This window comes from Selaginella moellendorffii, unplaced genomic scaffold (assembly GCF_000143415.4).
Source record: "Selaginella moellendorffii unplaced genomic scaffold, v1.0 SELMOscaffold_112, whole genome shotgun sequence".
Classification (NCBI taxonomy): Eukaryota; Viridiplantae; Streptophyta; class Lycopodiopsida; order Selaginellales; family Selaginellaceae; genus Selaginella; species Selaginella moellendorffii.
In genome coordinates, this window is record NW_003314373.1 from 527,434 (window position 1) to 548,341 (window position 20,908).

Genomic DNA, 20,908 nt, shown 5'->3' on the forward strand with positions numbered 1-20,908 from the left:
GGACTTATCTTTTTTGGACTGTTTAATTGTAACACTACGGCAATACTTTACTAGAAGTCTAGAAGTAATAAATAAAACATTAATTTCCTGATAAGCATCATTTTCTTTTGAGTGCATATACTTCTCTATTTTTCAGCAAGGAGAATAAATAGAGGAACTTGCTACATACGCTTGGTTTGCTTGTGTACTTTAAAGAATATTATAACATATACTTTTTTTACTTTTTTTTAACAGAATGTACAAGAAAACCGGATAAAGATGTTAATAATATAATAAAATATTTAATTTCTATGTCTCACATGTTCAGTTGCAACTTAAAAAATAACCTATGTAATCAAACTTGACATTCAAGTAGAAGGATTTTATTATTATCCATATTAATGAGGTCATTAACACTTCCTTTTTTTTAAAAAAAATGAAATAGTTTTCATGGAGCATCAAAAAGTCATCATGGTCATATTTTATTACTTATGAGATCACAGCTCTTAGCATCATATGAGGATTACAATTTCACTTCATTCAAATTGAATTGAACTCTAGGGTATTCTACCATATCATTTTGCTTGAGTCAAGGACTAGCCATTTGAGATTCTTATTTGGAAAAGAGTTGTCAATTATCCTAAATATTTAATAAAATTTCATAAAGATAATAGAAATAACACAAAGTCATATATATTTTACTAATATTGTGGCAACATTAGCATGAACTTATATTTAAACATGATCTTGATGAAAAATTAATATATTAATTAAAATCACTCATCCTCCAAAACATCATAGTTGTCATTGCTAATCATAAGTTTAATTGAAAAAAAATAATAAGAGGGATTAAATGAGTAGTTTATGTGTTCTTATTTTAATCACAAAATTAAATTGATTTTAACTAAAGCAAACTGTTGGCAGTGAATATGCCTAGAATATTCTTGAATATTCTGCATCTATTATTATTTATTTAGATTAATCTTGTATTATAATTTATAAATATGTTTATAATTCATAAAAACTTTTAAACACATGATTTAGAGGATATCTAGCTAAAATTTCTTTTAACTAAGATTAGTAATATTAATTTATATTAATACTCTAGATAAATTGCTGTGCATTGCATGTAGCAATACTTAGTTTGCTTAATAGTAGTTTTGTGACCATTTTGTGATCTCTTGTTGCACATGAAGAGGTTCATTGAAAAGAAAAAATAAAAATAGATAAGTCACTTGCATGATAGTGCATCAACTTTTTTTCTATATAGGGTGGGGTTTAATGAATGTTATAAAGAGTTTGTAATGTAATATGAGCCACGTCACTCTTTAGTGCTACAATAGATCCCCTCATTGTGCATTTTGAGGATAAAGGTAACCAACCCACAACTCATTCCATTCCTTTTCTTTCTAATCCCTCAAGTTGGATCTCCTCAGGAATTAGTAGTTAGTAATAAAAGAAAACTATGTTCTTACTATGCTCCTATTTTATTCCTCTCCTAGTGGACCTTGTGACTATGGAAATCATCTGAGTGTCAGCATGCCCCTCTTCGCATTTGCAGCACTTGTAATGAGGTTTGCAATATGGGCAATAGATAATCCCTTCATCTGTCATTGAACCTTAAGCCTCTCGTTTAGGGTCACTGATAGCAATGGCTGCAAGGTCACCTTGTGCACCACCATACCCATAACACAAATCAAAATAGAGATCCAAGGCACAAGGCTACCAAGGATGGGAAGACAACTGGTTCAGTACCAATAGAAGACAACAGCCACAACAAGCACCTCAAATAGGGAGCCAGATCCAGGCACGACCATGCTAGACACCCACAGCATGTCAAAGGAATATACCACACTAGCCAGATTATAGAACCCACATAAGTAGACCAAAAGACAGAGGGTAAACATGAAATCAACCATTCATCTAGTGGTGAGAACTATGGGAAAGCAAACCAACACTCATTGTGTCTAAGGTATGCCATGTGCTTATACCTTCTGCTTGAGCTACACTCAGTTGAGGAATGTAGATGAGGTGATCTTCAACAAACACTGTGTTGTTGTCAATGACAGAAACCCTATCCACTTCAAGGGCATTGTGAAGCCCATACCTCTCTAACTGCTTGTAAATCTTCTCTACCAACAGCCCTGCTAGAGGAATTCACACCTTGATCACCTCTGTGCCATCATTGGCTTGCACAATCATTACCATCGGCGCCATAAACACATCTATATCCTAGAAAGTGAACCCTAGAATGGTGCTTCTAATTATGATAATTATTATTATGATTCATTGCTACTCTATCTTTTGCATTCCTGCATTTATTGATACCATCATCAAATCATTCTGTTATTGTATCACAACGTTGTTAGAAAGGTAAGGAAATAGTGAAATGTAAATCTATAAATCTATAAATCTATAAATCTATAGTTTATTTTGAAGTTACAAATTTATCCCTACTAATAATAGAATAAGTTAATGTTCATTTTATTTTGGATTTGATGCATTAATATATATATATTTTTAATGACATTTATCGCTTGTTGAAGCTTTGAAACTTCGATGGAGTTTTTTAGGGTATTAGCTACTATGATACAGTTAAAATTCTCAATTTTATTTTTGAAGCATAATACAATACTTCCAAACTTGAAGTTCAAGTTAATAATCACTTAGAAGACTATAGCAATGTGTTAGCAAAGTAGGACTATCATTAAAAATTGAAAACATTAGAGTTTTTTATAAGCATAAATCAAATCCCTTTACACTGTGTGTGCATATTACACTCTTTAAACTTAGGAAGATGAATGGTCTCTAGGGTTGGAGGCTGTCTCTCAACACAGTTAAAAAATGTAGCCTTTCAATGTCTCCACTACTGCATTGATCTTGTGGTGCTACATTTGCTTCAGCCTTCCCAATAAACAATGACCAAGCTTCAAATGTTATAGGGAAAGTCGACATCATTTCAACAAAAGCTCCATCATAGAATTTAATTAAAAAAGGTTGGGAAGGCTATCTCCCACCAATCCAATCTACATGGCCTACACAAGTTGTCCCCATATCTCTAATGGTAGTGCTTGCAACTCTTAGTACCAACTTTCCCACCTCAAAAGATATTCCCCCTGCAGATCCTTATGCAGTGTTTTACACACCCTTTGCTGGTTGACACCCCTTTGCATTTGTAGTTTATTTCTTGCAGCATCTACCACCCCATGCTTTCTATGGTTGGATTTTCCCTAAATTACTTATTAATCCAATTGATCCAATAAAGGTTATAATTATAAGCATGTTTATAATTTATAAACACAAGATTCTTATTGCATATCAACCATTAGATGATAAAATAAAAAAGAATATACTAGAAAGGGTTTAAGGAAGTTTATAAATTATAATCATGTTTATAATTATAAATACAAAATTAACTTAAATGAATAACAACTGTTAGATGGTAAAAAATCCTAGAATATCCAAGCTTATTCTAGGTATATCCACTACCAATAGGTTTGCTTAAGCAAACCACAAAATTAAGAATCTAGGTATCTGAAGAGACTAGAGAGCTACTCTTGGAACCTACAATAGTGCCAGTTCAAGGAGTACTATGGAGCAATGGTAGGTAAGCAAGTACAACTTTACTTTCAAGAATGATAGAACTTTTAAATTACATACTGACTTTGGTGTTAACAAGTGTAAAAAAGGATTTCTAGCATGGAAGAGAAGCCTTTGTGAACCACCCAATGTTTGCTAGGCAATTTCTAGTAGAAAATTGTAAACACTTGCAAGTTTGGTGACAATGTCAATGTTGGAGAGGAGAGTTGGAAGATATTTATTTCACTAGGTGATGGCTAGAAGTTGTTGGTGGAGGTGGTCATACACCCCATAATTATATAAGACATGGAAAACATCCTCAATCTATGTAAAACTACAATCTAACAAAGACGAAGGTGGTGAGGGATGTGAGGTCTAACTCACCAGCCCCATTTGAATATGGAGATGGTGATTACTGCATTTGTAAGCTGCAACCTTAGCCAATACTCCAAAGCTTTTGACATTCATCAATTTTTTGAAATACCAACTCAAGGACAAGGCCAAGTTTAGCAGTCCATTTCTTGAGTTCTACCCACCAACCTCCATCCTGTTTGAACATAAGACTGATAGGTTGTATAGAGAGTTTCATTTTTAGATTGCTGAGCCAATACTAGGTTTTTACATAGTTAATTGTCAAGGGCCATAGATTGGACTCAAACAAGATGATTAAGTATAACACATCCTTTGTTGTAGCACACGTAGTTTTCACCCTTTATCCTATGCTAATTTAGTATAGAATAACCACAAAGTGGAACCTAAACCCTTTATGTGATGTTATGTGCCAAATGCCATGTGTCCCAAAGACAACGAAGTGGAACCCGAATTTCAAAGCTTGGGCCATTGAATGAAAGAACAGAGCCAAACTCCCAAGCTTGCAACCAAGAAACGAAGAAACTGAAGCACAGAGTGACTCCTGAGTTTTCAGCCCAAAGAGCAAAGGGACAGAAGGATAGAGTGACTTAGAATAGTCCTAAAGCATTTAACATCCCAATGTTAGAAATACTCTACCAACTAGCATGGTATAGAACTTGGGTTTAAACCCAAGTCAAATGTAAAATAAGGACAGCCACACAAATAAGAACTAAATTATACCTTAGGTTAGCTAGCTATACCCAACCTATCTGCTATCTTTACTATATATTTGGAACCCCACACCCCCAATTGAGGAACACATGTTTTAGTTTTTCACGTTTAGCCACCCTTAGTACTAAAAGGTAGTTTATAGGATTAACTCGAAACTTATTAAATATGGAATGGTGTTAGATTGTGAATTTGGACATGGGATGAACACCATTATATTCACAACAAACTCTACATTCAATAAATATGCCAAATTAGCAAATCTAGATGCTTTCCATAAATAGCATTTGAGACTGAATAGAAATAACATAAAGTCCATGATAGTGAGGGTGTTTGGCAGACATGATAAGTTATCATCTGACAAATATTAAGGGACTAAACTCAATATTGTAAAGGTTTCTAACACTAGCAAGTGCAAGTCAATAAATAAGTTTCTCTAATCACGTCAAGTATGCTTGACTAATAGCACTTAGAAATTCCACTTTTATACTCATTTGGTCAAGTGCACATGCGAAGACTAGTTTCTCAACTAGCTTAAGCGGAGATTGAAAAAGGTCCAGCAATACCAACCTTTTGCTGTCATGGTAGTAAGGAAAGAATATTCAAAAAGACTAGTTGATAGATAACTTTCGATACCCACAGACACATTTGTGACACTTGTATGGAGTTCCTCCATTTGATTTCAAAGAATGTTAGTCATTCTTAGAGCTGACCTCCATTGCATACAAAGTAACTATGGAGACCTTGGCTATGAAGAATTTCCACTTTACACTCTAGCTAGTGACAAGAGCATGAAGTGAAAAGTAAACACCTCATACTGCTATAATACAATTTGCAATCCCTGACTTTCAAGGATTGTTCTTGTGAAAAACATACCCCAAATATTTGTAACTCTCCACTTCCTAAAGTGTAGTGCCACAATAATAGCATATCCTATCTTGCACTTGTCCTAACACCATAACCTGTGTCTTGGTGAGATTAACTTCCATGCCGGTGGCATCACAAAACTTGCTTAATGCACCAAGTGTGTTTTGCATTTAGTAGGCTGAGGGAGCCAAACAAAGTATGTCATCTAGTGAATATAGGCACATTCCCAAAAGTTGGTATGGCATCAGTGTTCTTCCTTTGATCATGGATTCATTGCATCAATGTAAATAGCGAAAAGCTTTGGCAACAAGGGGCAGCCATGCTGGAATCCAACCTGGTGGCCTATCAAAGATTTGTAGCTGCACAATTCTATAACAGCAGCAATAAGTGGAGTGGGCATTTGAATTTCAAGCAATCTTTGAATAAGCAAATGTCACGGCACTTGATCAAAAGTTTTGACTAAGTTGACATAGCCAAGGAAGACCACTCAATTGCATCTAAGTTAACAGAAGAGTGGATATATTGGGCTTCAGCACAGCAACTTTGGAGGTCTGATGGGATCCAGTGCCATAGTCATTCATCCCACCACTCGCAAATCCCAAGGATCCTCTACCCTAGATATCATGTCATTTAGGGTAAAAAGTGCTCTCCTATAGTGCGTTATAGCACCTAGCCACAGTTCTACAGAAGCATATAAAGGTGGCCATTCATCCTAGTTGCAGACGCTGCCCTTGGTCATCATCATCCACACAAATGGGGAGCGCCTAGGTCCTGGACACAGACACATGTTGTGTTTCTGTCTTTTATAGAATAGCCCAATAGCAAGTTGAGCTCAGCTGCACTGTGCCAAAATCTTCTTAGCCGCAAGAAAATCAAATTCAAAATCATGGCTGTCCCTAAACCCTAAACGAGCTTAAAGTTTATTTACTTTGTAAAACACATCAAATTCATTGTATGACAAAAAAGCATTGGAACCTTCACCCTAAAATGATTTATTTCTTATTTTTATTTTACTGTTTTTGTTCTGGTTTCTTAAGATGTTGCTCTTAATGCTATTGATGTTGTTTTCTAATGGTACAACTTCTTTCAAGGATAACTTCACTGTAAGATTTAGATCTTTCTGTTAATCTTTCTCTAAGATACAAACAGCTATCACATTATGAACTCCCCAAAACAAATATTGAGGTAAGTCTTGTAGCTTAAATAAAATCCTTGAAAAATTGCATAATTTATGCCTAGAAACTTGGTTTAGAGCAATTAAAAGGTATTCACAAGGTAAAAGCTATAAGAAAGTAAAACTTTCACATGTTTATTAAATATGTATTCATAGTATGCATTAGGAAGTTTGGTTGGAAACTTTACTGGAGTGACCTCTACACTTAGTGTACAAAATCCCAAAGTTACAGGGGATGGACAATCTATATCACAAATATGGATTAGCGATAGTAGCAAAAGAGGAATTCTTGAGGCTGGCTGGCACGTATGTGATGTTCTACATTTAGTAATTATAATATATTAAAAAACGTTTTCAGGTTTATCCAATGGTCAGCTCAGGACATTGCCTGTTTATCTACTGGACGGTAATCCAATTCTCTTTTTTAATTTTTTTGATAAATATGTTATTGGAAACAGGCTGATCGATATCAAAGCACCGGATGTTTCAATCTCCAATGTAAAGGTTTTGTGCAAGTAGACACTAAAGTTGTTCTTGGAGGAGTGATATCCCAGAGAGAAATATCACTTGCCATCTCTCAGGTATTAAGGACAAAAATCTCTAGCTTTTAATGGAGTTTTCAATTTCTAGGACAAGAAAACCCAGAATTGGTGGCTCTTGGTCGATGGCAAGCGCATTGGTTACTGGCCTTCATCGCTACTAAAATCACTCCAACAAGGTGCAAGCTTTGTCGCAGCTGGAGGCGAGGTTGCAACATTGAATGGTAAAGCCATCTTGCAAATGGGGAGTGGAAAGTTTCCAAGTTCTGGGAAGGGATTTGCTGCATACCATAGAAACATAAGAGTTTCGGATGCTAATCACGTTATCCATGATGCAAGGCTTCAGACAACACTGATCAACACAAATCAAGCTTGCTATGGTATTGGAAACATTCAGTATAATCCTCAGTGGGGGTCACATTTCTTCTTTGGTGGACCTGGCTGTTCTTAAACCCGCAAAATGTTGTTAAAATAATAATGCCATGGGAACTTAAATAAGAGAATGGCGGCATTTCTCATCAAATCTTACCCAATGCATGGGAGTTGCGCCAGTGAGCCAGAAGGAGTTCTATTGGATCAAGCAGCAGCTTCGATGGGCAGGCAACACTGGAGATTTGGGTCACGGCAGACGTCTCATCCATGGCACTGGCCTCCGATACAACCGCTTTCTCTCCAATCTCATCATCCAGATGTACGGCAAGTGCCGGAGCATCAAAGACACTCCGATTGATTGCGCTCATGGATTTCTACTCGATGATCACTACATTTGCCTTGAGCGGGCATCTGCGAGACTTGGCAACCTGATCTTCGCTTCTTAGGTGGTGGTGGTCATGGACGATGCGTACAGAGATTCGTAGAAAAGCCTCAAATATTCGTGGGCAACACTTGAATCTCCACAAATGGTCCACTGGATTGAGCTAGAGGAGATCTTTCCTGCCATCGCCGCGGCTCTTCGCAATGGTTCTCCTGGGACTTTGGATGGACATTGGCCAGCCAAGGCTACGCTTGTACGCTGAGTCCATCCGCGGCAAATCGCCGGAGAAGCTCTCCAGCGGCCCTCACGTTGTTGAAAACGTGATGATCGACCCCTCGGCGCGGATTGGGTCGGGGGCTTGATAGGGCCCGACGTAGCAGTAGGACCGGATTGCGTGATCGAGGAGGGCGTGAGATTGTCTCGGTGCACGGTGATGCGAGGCGCCCAGATCCGGAAGCACTCGAGTTGGTCCGGGAGTATTATTCGAATCAAAACCAGCACTTTCAAGCCCGAGATTGTCATGTAGTAGAGGAAGAACACACACCCGTATTGTGTGGTGATATCATGGTAACTTATAGCGATTTCGGCATTGGGATTTCAAGGGCTTAAAAAAGGATGTGAGCTGACAGTGAAAGATTCGTTGCTTGGAATTAAGTCTCGAGCAAGAGACACAAACCATGGGAAACATGCTTCTTTGTAGCTGTTAAGCTGTCGGTGTTGTGTCTGCGGACACGGTATCTCAAGTGAAAGGCCAAAGAAATAAGTAGAAGAAATAACAAAGTTCTTGACCCAATTTTTTTATTTTTAAAATCTTCTTATCTTGTTTTGGTTTTTTTCTGGTAGTACTAAGCTGTTGACAGCTTCTTTCAAAATCACAGCTTCACCATAAGCCTGTGTGAGTATGAAAAGATCATCGTGAAAGACAGGGACAGCGACAGGCTGAAGACGCAGATGTCGTTGCAGATCCAGCAATCTGAGCAGCATTCCTAAACCTGTTGGTCTCATGAGGGAGATATATGAAACATTTTGATTTTTGGCAAAAACAAATTGATATTAAATGTTTTTGGGGTCTCATAATTACCTATGTAATTTTTTGTTGAAGTTCCCTGAATTCCTCCATCCTTTTATGGCTTCCTCCATAAAAGAAGCATTGGATTAGCGGCACTGTATAACGAAATATGCCCACTATTTTCTACAACGAAATTGGTAAAGAAAATGCAATTTGGTTGGGGCTGGCAATATATATTTGCAGAAAAAATACCCCATCCATTGTGTCCCAAAAGAACTAAATTTCCATCTTTTTGGAGTGTTAGCTTACATCCACTTCCACCACCTTTCCCAGCAGTATCACTCCACCATAGTACTTTCCATTCAAATCCATATAACACTAAGTTGCAATCATATTCCAAAACTAGTTGGTAAAAGCCATTTGGAGAAATTAGACGACCTCCATCATTGAGAAATGATCCAATTGTTTCTATGTCTCCACTAGTCATGGATGAATAATATATATTACAGTCATTTGGAATAGCTAGAACAACTTCTCTTGTGACATTGTACAAAAGATCAGCTTGGAGGTTAGAGTTTTTGGTAATGTAATTAATATCCTGTATAGGAAGATAGTAAGCTGAATAATCAATCTCTATAACACCTGCTGATGCCCTTACAAAACCATAGAACTGTAGTCGAGCCTCTTGCATAATCCTTGTAGCCACGAAATCAAAAGCTAGTCTTAAGATATCACCAGAATATTTGCGAAGGTGATGGACGAGCGCTACAACGTCCACTAGTTTCTCTTGTATAGATACTAAGCCTTGAATAGCAATAAAAGTTTGGAGCAGATGGAAGCCTAAATGTCTTATAGAATGATTGTGTTCCATATAAGTATCCAGGTAAAATTTCAAGAGAAATTTGTGCTCTAATATTATGCTCGATAATGTCAGCATCAGTAGGACTTATCCTTCCTGGACTATTTGTAGCAATGATTGTAACACTACTGCAAAAATTTACGGAAAGTAACAAAAAAAACATCAATTTCCTGATGAACCCCGTTTTCTCGTGATATATATACTTCATAGCTGGCTCTAGAAAAAGCCTTTCAATTAATAATGTTTAAACATTTTTTTTTTATACCTCTTGACAAGAATTTTCATACTTATTACTAAACGAAGTGAGACTATTTATAATAATCTTTGTTTGTTATGGGAAGTCAATATATATCATGTCTTACTATGTGTTTTTAGTCAATAAATGACTTATGTAGTATTGGATATTCTTTGGATTTAGATATGATGGGATATTCTTATATAATGCATTATGGTTATCTTCTATATTTAGGCTGATAGATACCTCAGGTATTACAAAAATCTGGGAAGGGAATTGCTGTACCGCATAGAATCATCAGTCGATGCTCATCAGGTTATCCATGATGCAAGGCTTCAGACAAAACTGATCAACATCAATCAAGCGTGCTATAGTATGGGAGGGGTCACATTTCTTCTTCAATGGACACAAAATGTTGTTAAAATAATAATGCCATGGGAACTTAAATGAGAGAATGGCGGCATTTGGGGAATCCTTGTCGAATCTTTACCCGATGCATGGGAGTTGCGCCAGTGAGCCAGGAGGAGCTCTATGGCATCGAGCAGCAGCTGCGATGGGCGGGCAACACTGGAGATTTGGCTCACGGCAGACGGATCCATCGTGTCATTCTTGGCACCGGCCTCCGATACAACCGCTTTGTCTCCAATCTCCTCATCCAGATGTACGGCAAGTGCCGGAGCATCAAAGACGCGACCGAAGTCTTCAGATCGATTGCGCGCCCGGATTTCTACTCGTACAACATCATGATCACTACATTTGCCTTGAACGGGCATCTGGATGACGCCAATGCTCTCTTTCTTTCGATGCCCACCAAGGACTTGATATCTTGGAATACGGGGTTGGCATTGTATGGAAAACTGGGCCGGCCACACGATGCAAAGCGAATGCTTTTTTTTATGCCCCAACACAGCGTTGCGTCCTGGACAAGTGTCCTGCATGCATATGCCCGGATTGGGCATCTTGACGAGGCACGAAGAATGTTTGACCGCATCCCTGAGGTCAACACCGTCGCGGCAAATGTGATGCTCTCGGCATATTCTCAGGCTGGAAGTTACAAGCAGGCGCTATCGCTGTTCCAGAGCATAGACCAACGAGATGTGATTTCGTGGAGTGGGATCTTGATGGCATATACCCAAGCTGGCAGCCTACGCGGCGCCAAAAGAATCTTTGATTTGATGCCCAAACGAGACTCTGCAGGGTGGAATATAATGGTTACTGCATATGCCCAGAATGGGCATATGTCGGAGGCAAAGGGGCTGTTCCATTCCGTGCCGGAGTTGACGATTGTTACGTGGACGGCCATGATTGCTTTGTACAGCGAGTGTGGAAACCCCCGAGAGGCATCTTTCATGTTTGATTTAATGCCCAGCAGGAACATTATCAGCTGGAATGCAATCCTAGCCGCACACGCCCAAGACGAAAATTTCACGCTCGTAAAGTCCACCTTTGATTCCATGCCGGAACGCGATGCTGTTTCGTGGACGACCTTGATACAGGCATACGGGATAAATGCTAAAGTCTTTCTAGCGGAGAATACGTATAGAAAAATGCCCCTCTGGGATCTAGTCTCAGGGACTGCTCTTTTGGCGGTATATGCCGAGAATAAGGATCCAGACAATGCGAGGATGCTATTCGATGAATTGCCGGAGCGCAACCTGCTGACGTGGAACAAAATGGTTACTGCGGTGGCAGCCAGCACGGAGCCAAAAGCAATCTCAGACAAGATGCCGGCCTATGACATGGCCACGTGGAACACGATGATTGAGGGATATGGCGGGAGCGGCAACCTTGCTGACGCGGAGGCCTTGTTCCAGAGCGTGAGAAACGTCAGCGACTCGGTGATGTGGACGACAATGCTCCAGGCGTACGCGGCATGTGGTGACGTGGAGAGAGCCGAGGGGACGTTCAATGACATGGCTGCCAGGGACGGGGTGACGTGGATCGTCATGCTGGCAGCGTACGGCACGAACGCGCGGCTGGCCGAGGCGGTCCGTACGTTTGAGGCGATGCCAAAGAGAAACGCGCTGGCTTGGAACACGATAATGAGCGCTTTCATCACTCACGGCCTGGTGGACCGAGCAGCGGAGATCTTTGCAGCGATGCCGGAGCCAAATCTCGCGTCCTGGGCCGCGCTTTTTGGAGCTTTCGCTCACGAAGGAAACACCAACTTTGTCATCGAGTTCTACCGGGAGATGAATCTCGCGGGAGAGAAACCCGACGAGAATGTGTTCTTGAGTATCCTCGCCGCCTTTAGCCACGCCGGGATGATCGACGAGAGCTTGAAACACTTCGAGTTCCTGGCGGATCACGGCCTCGCGGCGATCAAGGAGCACTACTGCTGCATCGTGGATGTTCTGTCCAGAGCCGGCCAGTTGAAAGAGGCTGAGAAGCTGATAGAGACCATGCCTTTCATTCCGGATCAATCAGCCCTGGGAGCACTGCTGTGTGCTTGCAAGACGCAGAGTGACATCGAGCGAGGATCACGAGCAGCGAGGCTCGCGATCGATCTCGAGCCTGAAAGTTCCTGTGCACCACTGGTGGGAATCGTGAACATCTACTCTGAGAACCCTCTGAGTTAAACGGAAAACACACTGACCTCTAGATGATCTTCTAAAAACTTGGAAGATCTTTACGTTAAGAATTCGATCATACAGTAAGTATTCATCTATATCCTGGAAGAACACTGATCATACAAGAAAGTCGATCATCTAAAAAGGATCATACCTCTCTCGCTGGAAGGAAATCGAAAGAAATCACGAGAGCCCAGGAGAAGGAACGACCACTGCTGCTATTTGTTGAGGCCATACTTCTCTTGCATCCGGGAGAGCTCCTCCTCCTTCTTGCGCTGGTCGTTCTTCTTGGACATCTTGGCCTGCTGGTAGTAGAGAACGATGAGGTACCTGTTGGCGACATTGAATCCCGAGAGATGATCCACGGCGTTCTTGGCGTCATAGATGTCCTCGTAGACGACGAAGGCGGTGCCGCGCGTGTCCTTGTTGTTCCCCACCCTAATTTGCCGGATCGCGCCATACTTGCCGAAGATGTCATACATCTCCTCGGACGAGATGTTGAAGGGCAGATTGCGCACGTACAAGACCCGATTCACCTCCGGCGGAAGCCGCGTGTTGCCGCGCCTCACCAGCGCTGCCATTGCCCAAGAACCCTAATCTAAGAGCCCTAAAATCTAAAATCTCGTGAAATTTAAGTAGACTTCGAAATGGCAGAAAGTGAGCCCATCGCAGCCGTCCATCGGCCCATGTGCCGACCACGTGGCAGGAAAAAACCGTCCACGTCACTTGTCCGGCTGACCTACAGCGCTTCGTTCTCGGCTTTGTTATCCAACACATTTGGCTGTGACGCTTCCGGCAGGTGCGGCGCGATTGGCGGCGCTGATGCCGTGCTAGGGTTGCTCAATCGGCGCCGAGCCGGGATGCTCCACTCCGATTGGGGCCTCATTCGGCCGTGATCGACCGACACCGAAAAGAGGGGCCAGGGTCTAGGCGCCGGCGCGTCGCTGCTGCTGGCGCAAGATCTGGATCGTCATCTCCAAAGATTTCCTCGCGAATACCGGTATGGTCGTCCTCGATCCCAGGTAGGGGTTTCTAGCAGGGCAGGGCAGGGCAGTCGATCGATCGCTGATCGCCTACTTGCGGCTATGGCGGCATTCCTGTGAGCCAAATCGAGCGATCCTCGGGGGATAATGTCCGCAGATGGAAATTCCGGGAGAGATCGGCTTCTTTCTCGGATGGGATCCTCAGGGCTGGCTGTTTTGCTCGACAGCGGCAGCAAGGAATCCCTGGTCACAGCTGCGGCGTGCATGGTAGACGAGTGCACGCGCTCCACGCTCGATCGATCCATCGCGTTCGTCCTAGATTACTCCAGCGAGGTGGTCGAGCAGCAGCCTCGGTTCGTCGTCGGCGATAGCAAGATAGATTCCTCCAGCATCCAGCTCCACCTCCAGTCCCGCCTCGCCGCATTGGGTTCCAGTTCTAGCACCGATGTCTCGGCCAGCTACAAGGATGGTGTTTTCATCGAAGGGAGTAGCGACCCTCTCTCGGGGGTCGTCAGGATGGACAAAGGGAGACCCTCTGGAGATATCAAGCTTTCCAAGAGCTCCTTGTTGCTGGAGAGTCAGGCCATCTTTAGCAGCGCTCGAGCAAACGCTTGCGTGTGGAGGGGGAAGTGGATGTACGAGGTGACCTTGGGCACGGCGGGGATCCAGCAGCTGGGATGGGCGACCATCTCTTGTCCCTTCACGGACTCCGAGGGCGTTGGAGACGCCAGTGACTCGTATGCTTACGATGGTCGACGAGTGAAAAAGTGGAGTGGGAAGAGCCAGACGTATGGCGAGCCTTGGGTGGTCGGGGACGTAATCGGCTGCTGCATCGATCTGGAACAGGGGCAGATTTTCTTCTACCGGAATGGGACGTCGCTGGGGATGGCTTACGACTGTGTGAGGAGGATGGAGGTCAAGCAGGGGTACTATCCGGCTATCTCTCTCTCGCACGGAGAGCGCTGCGAGCTCAACTTTGGCGGTCGGCCTTTTAGATATCCAATCGCGGGGTTCTTGCCGCTGCAAGCACCGCCGCTGGACACTTCTGGTACCAACAAGCACGGCTCCGTGATCGTCAAAGCCAAGTATCTGTTTGGATGCTTACAAAAGCTTGTCCAGCTTGGGAGCCCAGAGGTGGCGGCGGCCATGGCTCCCGCGGAAAGGCTGCGGAGGTTTACTCCACTTCCTGACGAGCAGTTTCGTGTTGTCGGCACTGAGATCTGCAAGATACTTTGCGAGCTGCTGCAGCAAAGCAGTAAAGCGGAGTACGTTGTCTGGGGAGCGCTGGTTCCTTTCCTCATGACAACTTACAGGCCTGGAGCACCGCACGACGGTCACAGTGTGGATCGAGCTCTTGACTTGCTGATGCCGATGCTGGGGCAGGCTTACTTTGGTACGATCGTTCTTCAGATCATCGAGTGCCTGGCGTATGGGTGCCGGACTTCGCCCCTGGTGTTGGCCGACTCTCCGTTTAGCGCCTCGTACTCGCATTTGGCACTGGCCTGTCATCTACTTCAGCGTGACGACTTCATGGTCATCTGGTGGAAATCTGACGACTTTGAGTCCTGCTTGGAGGGGCTGCTGACGAGAAAGGGGCCTAACAAGTACGACTTGGAGAGCCTTATACCCACCGTATGGTGGCCGGGTTCCCGTGAAGAACATCCTTTCTCGGAGAGCAACATGAGGCAGATCGTCATTGCTTTATCTCGTGCAATATCCAGGGTAAGTCAGTAGCATGCATGGTTTTCTTGCTCTGGAACTAACGTGGCCATCACTTTTTTTTTTCTTTTCAGATCGAGGACTTGCACTTCGATCTGTGTAACCGGCTGGTTGCTTTTGACACGAAGTCGAATGCTACCGGTTCTATATTCAGAACGTTTTTGCAACACCTTGTTCTGAAGAACCGTGGGGCACACAGAAACATGCCGCCGCCGGGTCTCTCCGACAACTCGGTCTTGGTTTCGGTGTACACTGTACTCTTGCGGTACCTTTCGGAGGGTCTCGACTCGACAGGGGATGGCCATGGAAGCTGCGTGCCGTTCCTGCACAAGGGAGGAAAGCACAGCTTTCCGGTATCTCTGTTTGTGAGCTCGGACCCCTGCTTGAACGATTTCGCCCGCCTTGGTGGAACCTACAGCTATCTTACGAAGACATGTCCTCTCAGCTCAATCGAATGCGAAGAAGTTGAGTGGGAAGAAAGCAGTATGGACAAGCAGGAAACTAGATACGGACACGATGCTGGGTTGAAAAAGCCATGTTGCTGCATGGACGGTGGTGCAGGTTCCATCGACAGTGGTAACGGTAAGGTTCTATCGAAAGGCTTGGAAACACGCTTCAGTGGCTCCAGTAACAAAGTTAGCGAGACTACGTGTCCTTTGTCGCCAACTGACGCAGAGAGGAGCTATGATGGGGATATGGAAAGCAAGGCTAGCTCCAGTGGAAGGGTCGAGCCTGCCACCAGCACGGCCTCATTGCTACAGAAGGCCAAGAAGGTGTTCATGTCGGTAAAGGAGCTGTCATCTGCGGTACGAGAGGAAGAGTTGCTGGATAAGATGGTGTTGCTCTACCATCTTGGAGTGACTCAGAATTTCAAGCAGGTCTGTTCTTGGTCCTTTTGGTTCTCATTCAAATGTTTTAATGTTTTTGTCTGCAGGCTTCTTATCACATGCAGCATCAGATACAACTGATGGCTCAGCTCGATGAGACGGATCGTCAAATCCGTAGCGATAAGACCTCCGTTGACCAGACAAAGCGCTTGAAAGAAGCGAGAGCTATATTCAAAGAGGATCTTATTGACTATGTACGACAATGTACCTGGTATTTTGGCTTTCTCCCGAGTATATGTGGTTTCATTGCCTTTACGATCTTTCCAGCGACAAGTGCTTACAGTGCGTTTCTTTCGCAGGTACCGCGTCTGCTTGCTTTCTAAATGGAAGCAAAGGGGAATGTATGCGACTTGCATGTGGGTAGCACAGCTCCTCGTTACGATCAGCAAGAAAGATGCTTGCTTCAGCTATGTTCCAGAGTTTTACATAGAGACACTGGTGAGCATAACATGCTTTGATTTCGTGTGAGACTTATTTTGTTGATTCTGTTTTGGTTAGGTGGATTGCTTTCACGCGCTGCGAAGGAGCGACCCGCTTTATGTTCCTCCTTCATCCCTCCTTCAACATGGCTTGTCGTCGTTTGTAAGTATTTCCTTGTTTCTTTTGGAACAAATTTCTAACGAGAGCCTTCAGGTTACGTTCCTCGTGACACATTTTCACGACTCCCGAATAGTGAATGCGGAGATAAGGGATTTTCTCCTCCAGTCTATTTCCGTTCTAGTACAGTTTAAGGAGTATTTAGTAGCTATCGAAGCTTGCAAGGCAGCAGAGGACACGATGGCTGGCGCTCTTTTATCGGCCTTCGACAACAGGTTTTGGATTCCGGTGTCCAACATTCTGTTGCGCCTTTGTAAAGGCTCGGGTTTTGGAACTTCCAAGTCCAGCCACGGTGACTCTTGTTCTCCGTTCTTTCAGGTAGACACGTTTCGTTTTGTTTTCCTGGCGATCTAAAGTTCTGGTGTGGCTTTGTTTCTGCAGCGGCTGTTGCGCGAGAAATGCTTGAAGGACGAGAAGCTGTTCGCCTCTTTCCTGAACCGCCTCTTTAATACATTGAATTGGACAGTCAGCGAGTTCTCCGTCTCTATCAAGGAGATGCACGACCATGACCACCGGCAGGTTACTCATACTAAAAGTTTTTGTTTTGTTCTTCTGGTGCAACTGATTAACTTGTCCGCTGTGACCAGGTTCCAGAATTTCAACAAAGAAAATGTGCAATAATGTTCGAGCTTTCGTGCAACCTGGAAAGAATACTGGAGTTCTTTACGAAGGAGCTGCCACAAGTTTTCCTGGTTGGTCCGGAAATGAACATCATCCGGCTTTGTGAGCTGGTTCTATTTGTGCTCAACCACACCACCTCAAACACGGCAGGCGAGCTGTTCGACAGGTACGTTATCTCGCGTTGGCTCTCCTCGCGAGTTGTTCACCTCTCTGCGTCTCATGCAGCACCATAAAGCAGCAGGGTCAGTCGCTAGAGAAGGTCAACCGCGCCACCATCCTCGCTCCCGTGGTGGGCATCGTGTTGAATCTCTCCGCCGCCACAGACCCTGCTGGCCACAGAATGGAACACGATATCGCGCGGTCAATCGCCAGCGTCGATGTCTCCTCGGTCGCCACCAGGAACTTCCAGTATTTATTTGACTACGATTGGGTAAGCTTTGCTTTTTTTTGTGTGTGTTTGTTTTCCTCGTCACAAGCTAATCGTGTGACCACTCCCACCACAGTTGGGCACGTTCAAAGGGGATCCTTCGCTCGCAAGGCTGTCGGACCTTAACATATTTATTGAGAAGCTCAAGACGGAGTACGCGGAGGCCAGGAAGCGAGCGTGCAAGGCCGAGGCGGAGCTCATCACTAGACACAGTAAAGGAGGTACTTTCCTCTGTTTTGCTCTTTCTTCTTGTTCACGGCCTTGATATGCACAGATGATTTCGAGCTTGGAAATGCAGACAAAGCCGGGGGCGGAGGAGAGCTGTGCAGCATTTGCTATGCGTGCGAGGAGAACGCCGTGTTCCTTCCCTGCAAGCACAGGTCATGCGTGCGCTGCGTCTCTCGTCACCTCCTAAACAACCAGCGCTGCTTCTTCTGCAACGCGGCCATCTGCGAAGTCTGCCCATACGAGGAGCCTTTGTCGCCTCTAAGCGGCGGCGGCCTCAAAGGTGGGGACGTGAATTCCTAGCGATCAAATCGCTCGCTTCCTATAGGTGCCATTCTTGGAGAAACGCTGTAAATTATTCCTTTTGTCTCTCTGGTAGCAAAGCTCTGTAAATTCCAGCCTTGGTTTGCTCAGACGTTGTAGTTGTCGACGTACCACTTGTAAGTCTCGGTCAGCCCCTCGCGGAGAGTGATCCTTGGCTTCCACCCCAGGGTCGCGAGCTTGGAGCTGTCCATGAGCTTCCGGGGAGTTCCATCCGGCTTGGAAGCATCCCACTTGAGCTCCCCTGGAAAGCCCACCACCTCTTTCACCATCTCCGCGAGCTCCTTGATGCTAACTTCCGAGCCACTGCCCATGTTGATGTGTGGAACGTCGCTGTACTTGTCCATCAAGAACACGGCCGCGTCCGCGAGGTCGTCGACGTGGAGAAACTCTCGCAGCGGCGATCCCGTCCCCCACACCACCACCTCCTTGGCTCCATTCACCTTGGCCTCGTGGAACCGGCGGATCAAGGCCGGAAGAACGTGAGAGTTCTCGGGATGGAAGTTGTCGTGAGGGCCGTAGAGATTGGTCGGCATTCCGGAGATGGCGTCCCACTTGTGCTGGATCCTGTAAGCCTGGCACATCTTGATTCCCGCGATCTTGGCCACCGCGTACCACTCGTTTGTCGGCTCCAGCGGACCCGTCAAGAGAGCTTCCTCGGTGATTGGCTGGGGAGCAAACTTTGGATAGATGCACGACGATCCCAGGAACAAGAGCTTGGCCACGCCGCTCCGGTACGCGGCATCGATCACGTTGGTCTGGATCTGCAAGTTGATCCCGATGAAATCGGCCGGATACGTGTTGTTGGCGTGGATCCCTCCCACTTTGGCCGCGGCCACTATCACATACTTGGGCTTTTCCTTGTGGAAGAAATCCTCCACGGCCTCCTGTCTCGTGAGATCCAATTCCTTGTGGCTTCTCAGCAGCAGGCGGCTGAATCCTTCCTTCTCCAGCCGCTGGACGATCGCGGCTCCGACGAGACCGCGGTGGCCGGCAACGAAGATCTTCGCGTCCTTGTCCATCGCCTTCTGGAAATGCGGCGTGAAATCCTTGGCGCTGCGATGGCGCTAGCTAGAGAAGAGAGGATTTTACCTGGGAAACAAGAGATCGCAGCTCCTGCCCGCGATCTAGACGCGCATTCTCTAGTTTCTCCTCCACAAGAAATTCCACGCCCTAAACTATAAAAAAAAGTAGTTAAAACCTAACCCAGGGTTAAAGACTTATTGGACCCTTCGCTTTAATAGCACAAATTAAATGGATGAAAACAAAGCTCAAAGAATAGAATTTTTTGTTCTTTTTTCTTTCGGTCACGTTCTATCTCGCTACAAGCTAAGCTGCGATAGTAAGAAGTGTCTCCCCTGATCAAAGAAATCGAAGCTCCAGACCTCTGGTATAACATATGTTTGTTCTTCGTGGTGTTGGGTGATGGCTATAGATAAAAGTTCCTGGCCTGGAGCTCGCGGCTTCTTTGGATCAAAAGGATGGATTACTTGGCTGACTTACGGCGATTGGAGAGCCTTCCGACTTGACGAAGGCTCCCATGTAGTTCCCCCGCGGGAGGAACTCGGGGTGAGCTCCTGGCTGCTGCTGCTGCTGCTGCGGCTGAGACGGTGGTGAGCGCTGCGATTGTTGCTGCTGTTGGCTGTCGATCGCGTTCTGTGCCTGCTGCTGGAGCTGCTGGAGCTGCTGCATCTGGAAGTACTGCGCGTTGATCGACAGCTGCTGCTGCTGGCCCCCCGGGCCTGTAAGTTGGCCAGTGGCCAACTTCAGCCTTTGGACTTCCTCCTTGAGTGCATCGTTTAAAGCTGGAGGGAGAAACACACAAACTATCAGTTTATCTGATGAAACGTGGAATGTGCTTCCTACCGTCTCGGAGCTGTCCTTGTTGCTCCATGGCGGTTAGCCGAAGTTTCAGTTCGTTGTTCTCTGTGGTCAGCCCCGTTGTATCCCGCTGCCACCACGAAGCGGAAGTGTGAGAGGAGAAGAAAGAAACAAGTTTTACCTGAAGCATCGTCAACTGAGCCGATAGTGTTGTGGCTTCCGTCTGGAGCGTTTGTACTTTACGCTCCAGCTCGGAGATGTAACGCATCTTGCGCTCCTTCGAGCGAGCAGCTGACTGCCGGTTTGCAAGTATTCTGCAGCAGAGAAAGAGAAAGCAGCTTAGCCATGTGATCATTCTAGGAAACGAGGACAGAAAGCTCTACCTTTTTGGCTCGCTTTGGATCAATAAGAGCAAGCTCGGCAAGCTTGCTGGCCGCAAGAGCCTTCTTCGCCTCGGTGCTGTCCGACCTCCGAGTTTAAAAAGTCACTTTTGAAAGAATCCATCGAGTTGCTGTGATGGTGTCTTGGACGACGCGGCTCCGAGTTGGAGTTGCTGCCAGCCGGCCCTCCGGCATTGAAAGAAGCAAGCACTCCATCCGTGCACAGGCTCCGAGAATGGTGGTGCTTGGTGGCTGGACCCATCCGACTTAGTGGGAGTTGCG

The 20,908-nt window shown here is 44.9% G+C and overlaps 5 protein-coding genes across 6 annotated transcripts in view; 2 read left to right on the forward strand and 3 right to left on the reverse strand.

The window, feature by feature from the left end:
* The first annotated feature begins 10,572 nt into the window (after positions 1-10,572).
* On the forward strand, positions 10,573-12,654 carry LOC9659136 (pentatricopeptide repeat-containing protein At4g02750). Its single transcript, XM_002990788.2, has one exon. It carries the CDS (start codon positions 10,573-10,575, stop codon positions 12,652-12,654), a length of 2,082 nt encoding a protein of 693 aa, XP_002990834.2.
* Positions 12,540-13,262, reverse strand: LOC9659137 (splicing factor 3B subunit 6-like protein). The gene is made up of 3 exons (XM_024664651.1): positions 12,800-13,262; positions 12,672-12,747; positions 12,540-12,609 (listed from the first exon to the last, which is right to left on the reverse strand). The coding sequence occupies exon 1, from the start codon at positions 13,224-13,226 to the stop codon at positions 12,864-12,866; it is 363 nt and encodes a 120-aa protein (XP_024520419.1). The 5' UTR covers positions 13,227-13,262; the 3' UTR covers positions 12,540-12,609; positions 12,672-12,747; positions 12,800-12,863.
* Positions 13,263-13,397: 135 nt separating this feature from the next.
* Positions 13,398-18,517, forward strand: LOC9659460 (E3 ubiquitin-protein ligase RKP). Its single transcript, XM_002990789.2, has 11 exons — positions 13,398-15,350; positions 15,422-16,225; positions 16,282-16,445; positions 16,534-16,672; positions 16,733-16,816; positions 16,868-17,149; positions 17,213-17,350; positions 17,419-17,618; positions 17,678-17,882; positions 17,956-18,100; positions 18,154-18,517. Exons 1-11 carry the CDS (start codon positions 13,776-13,778, stop codon positions 18,405-18,407), a joined length of 3,990 nt encoding a protein of 1,329 aa, XP_002990835.2. The 5' UTR covers positions 13,398-13,775; the 3' UTR covers positions 18,408-18,517.
* On the reverse strand, positions 18,442-19,609 carry LOC9659138 (GDP-L-fucose synthase 1). 2 transcript variants are annotated; one of them, XM_024664561.1, is made up of 2 exons: positions 19,518-19,609; positions 18,442-19,453 (listed from the first exon to the last, which is right to left on the reverse strand). In XM_024664561.1, exon 2 carries the CDS (start codon positions 19,445-19,447, stop codon positions 18,515-18,517), a length of 933 nt encoding a protein of 310 aa, XP_024520329.1. In that variant the 5' UTR covers positions 19,448-19,453; positions 19,518-19,609; the 3' UTR covers positions 18,442-18,514. The 2 variants fall into 2 exon arrangements, with proteins under 2 accessions (XP_024520329.1, XP_002990884.1); XM_002990838.2 differs by having other exon boundaries at positions 18,442-19,450; positions 19,518-19,604.
* Positions 19,610-19,701: 92 nt separating this feature from the next.
* LOC9659461 (transcription factor RF2b) overlaps positions 19,702-20,908 on the reverse strand; it is a 2,475-nt gene continuing 1,268 nt past the window's right edge. The window contains exons 3-6 of the mRNA XM_024664624.1: positions 20,632-20,714; positions 20,428-20,561; positions 20,292-20,376; positions 19,702-20,230 (exon numbers count right to left, since the gene is read on the reverse strand). Coding sequence (XP_024520392.1) covers positions 19,899-20,230; positions 20,292-20,376; positions 20,428-20,561; positions 20,632-20,714 — 634 coding nt within the window. The 3' untranslated portion in view covers positions 19,702-19,898. The remainder of the gene's footprint in view (positions 20,231-20,291; positions 20,377-20,427; positions 20,562-20,631; positions 20,715-20,908) is intronic.

What these genes read in the sequence shown, in the direction of transcription:
- LOC9659136 (XM_002990788.2), top strand. Translation starts at nt 10,573, where the DNA reads ATGGGAGTTGCGCCAGTGAGCCAGGAGGAGCTCTATGGCATCGAGCAG.
- LOC9659137 (XM_024664651.1), bottom strand. Translation starts at nt 13,226, where the DNA reads ATGGCAGCGCTGGTGAGGCGCGGCAACACGCGGCTTCCGCCGGAGGTG.
- LOC9659460 (XM_002990789.2), top strand. Translation starts at nt 13,776, where the DNA reads ATGTCCGCAGATGGAAATTCCGGGAGAGATCGGCTTCTTTCTCGGATG. An exon ending in GCAGGCGAGCTGTTCGACAG is followed by an intron (nt 17,619 to 17,677) that starts GTACGTTATCTC and finishes CGTCTCATGCAG; the next exon opens with CACCATAAAGCAGCAGGGTC. An exon ending in ATTTATTTGACTACGATTGG is followed by an intron (nt 17,883 to 17,955) that starts GTAAGCTTTGCT and finishes CTCCCACCACAG; the next exon opens with TTGGGCACGTTCAAAGGGGA.
- LOC9659138 (XM_024664561.1), bottom strand. Translation starts at nt 19,447, where the DNA reads ATGGACAAGGACGCGAAGATCTTCGTTGCCGGCCACCGCGGTCTCGTC.